The 1933-nt window shown below is 35.7% G+C and overlaps 1 protein-coding gene across 1 annotated transcript in view; it reads right to left on the bottom strand.

Annotated features, from left to right (window-relative positions):
• Window positions 1-257: 257 nt before the first annotated feature.
• Window positions 258-1933, bottom strand: part of LOC109392668 (protocadherin beta-4-like) — a 4909-nt gene continuing 3233 nt past the window's right edge. Inside the window, exon 2 of the mRNA XM_019661281.1 lies at window positions 258-1928. Within this exon, the coding sequence (XP_019516826.1) occupies window positions 1544-1928 (385 nt within the window). The 3' untranslated portion in view covers window positions 258-1543. The remainder of the gene's footprint in view (window positions 1929-1933) is intronic.

Below are 1933 nucleotides of genomic sequence, written 5' to 3'. Positions count from 1 at the left end.
ATGACACAAGATTTCAAAATAAATATTTAAATTATAAAGCAAGTTCTTTAATTGCTCACATTGTGCCAAAAGTTTAACTAAGTGGTCTTATAGTCATAGTAATATAAAGTTAGTTGGAAATCACATGATCAACTTACTTGGCTTATGAACACAACATAAAACAATTATAATTTAGATAAGCTCATTTCTTATCTTATTTAATTTCTATTCTTATTGTCCTAAAGGACAAAATAATCCTTATTTCTTACAAATAAAAGTTCAGTATAATTGATAAAATAAATTTACACAAAATATACGAAAGCTACGTTGAAGAACAAAACAGAAGATAAATTGGACATCAAAAATTAATCATTATTTTGTTGATAAATGCTGTCCATGTCTGCAAAGTAACTTAAAGTGAAAATCTGATATCACTTGATAATCAGTCTTGAACAGAATAACTGAAACTCAGAAGAAATTATCTGACTCTTTTGAACAGTAGGGAAAAGCTGCAGGAAAACCAAGGGATACATACATTAAACTACACTTGAACTTCTTTTTATAAGACAAAAGGAAGGACAAGGAAGTATATGATGCTCTCTGCTCTCTACACCTTGAATCCTCTGAAAAGATTTAGGATTTATTGGGTTGTCAGAAAAGTCATGATGCATTTTTGCAATGAAAAACATAGAAAAAAATACATCATGGCTTTTTCGACAACCCAATATTTAAGGTTCTGAGATTATTTTATAAAGGATTTTACTAAGCAGTGACTTAGTTTTATTTAGTGAAAGTGATGCCAAATTATATAAGATTTTCTCTTTAATTATTATTTACAAATGAGAATAATTATTTTAATTTTAACATTAGTATTTATGGAGCACTTACAATGTGTTAGGTAACTAGCAACCAAATAAATAAGAAAATCTCTAGCATATATGATGCTCACAATGGGAAGTCACAGTTTTAGTGTATTAGTATTTTAATGAGGTGCATGTTTATGTACAATTTGAGACAAACAAGTATGCTAAGTTATATGCTTATGGTTATTCAGGGGGCATAGCCTGGTATTATAGAATAGTAAAAAAGAAAGGCCTAGATAGCTGTAAAGCATTTCAAACACTCTGGTCTTGCAAAGGTAAAGCTATATGATAAAGACAAAAACCACAAATATATAAAAACGCAAAATTACATAAAAGCTCTAAAATATTTCATTAAAAAGATATTAAGAAATTGATTTAAACAAAATTCCTTGTACTAATTGAGTAATTTATAATTATGGAAAGATTAATCACTAAGAGAAGGTCTAACAAGGAAAAAATGCATATTCAGTATCCATTCAGTGTAATTAAAAAGGCAAAGTCCAATCAATGTTAATAAAAGGAAGGAATTTAGCATGATCAGGGATATACATTGGTTTGGAATAGAGACACATATTTAGATAACACAATTTCTTAACATGCATCCAATGGGAGTTAGTTTTCCCAAAAATTAAGGAGACAGTCACTTAAACAAATACAATACTTAACTGAATACAAAGTTACTCCTGCATTTGGGATTTTCTTTAATTTCTCTCTGTGTCTTCAACCAAGAGGTTGGGGAATATTGGCTTCAAGAATTTAAACTCACCAGTCCCAGGATCTCCGGACAGACACACCTCATACTGGTAGCTCTGGGAAAGGGTCCCGGTGCCGCCGATGTCCACCAGGTGGCCCGGAAAGTGGCCCTCGGGCACCGAGCAGCCACCCAGCGAGGCGGCCCTGCCCCTCCTGCACAGCCGCACCGCGATGAACGCCAGCACCGAGAACAGGAAGAGCGACGACACCGACGCCAGCGCGATGACCAGGTAGACCGTGAGCGCGTCGGCCCGCGCCGGGTCGGCCGCCGCTTCGGGCAGCGGCAGGTAGGGCTGCGAGAAGCCGTCCACCAGCAGCACGTGCAGCGTGACGCTGGC

Source organism: Hipposideros armiger, unplaced genomic scaffold (assembly GCF_001890085.2).
Source record: "Hipposideros armiger isolate ML-2016 unplaced genomic scaffold, ASM189008v1 scaffold_11, whole genome shotgun sequence".
Taxonomy (NCBI): Eukaryota; Metazoa; Chordata; class Mammalia; order Chiroptera; family Hipposideridae; genus Hipposideros; species Hipposideros armiger.
Note: the sequence above shows the minus strand (reverse complement) of the source record. Positions and strands in the feature narration are given on the sequence as shown.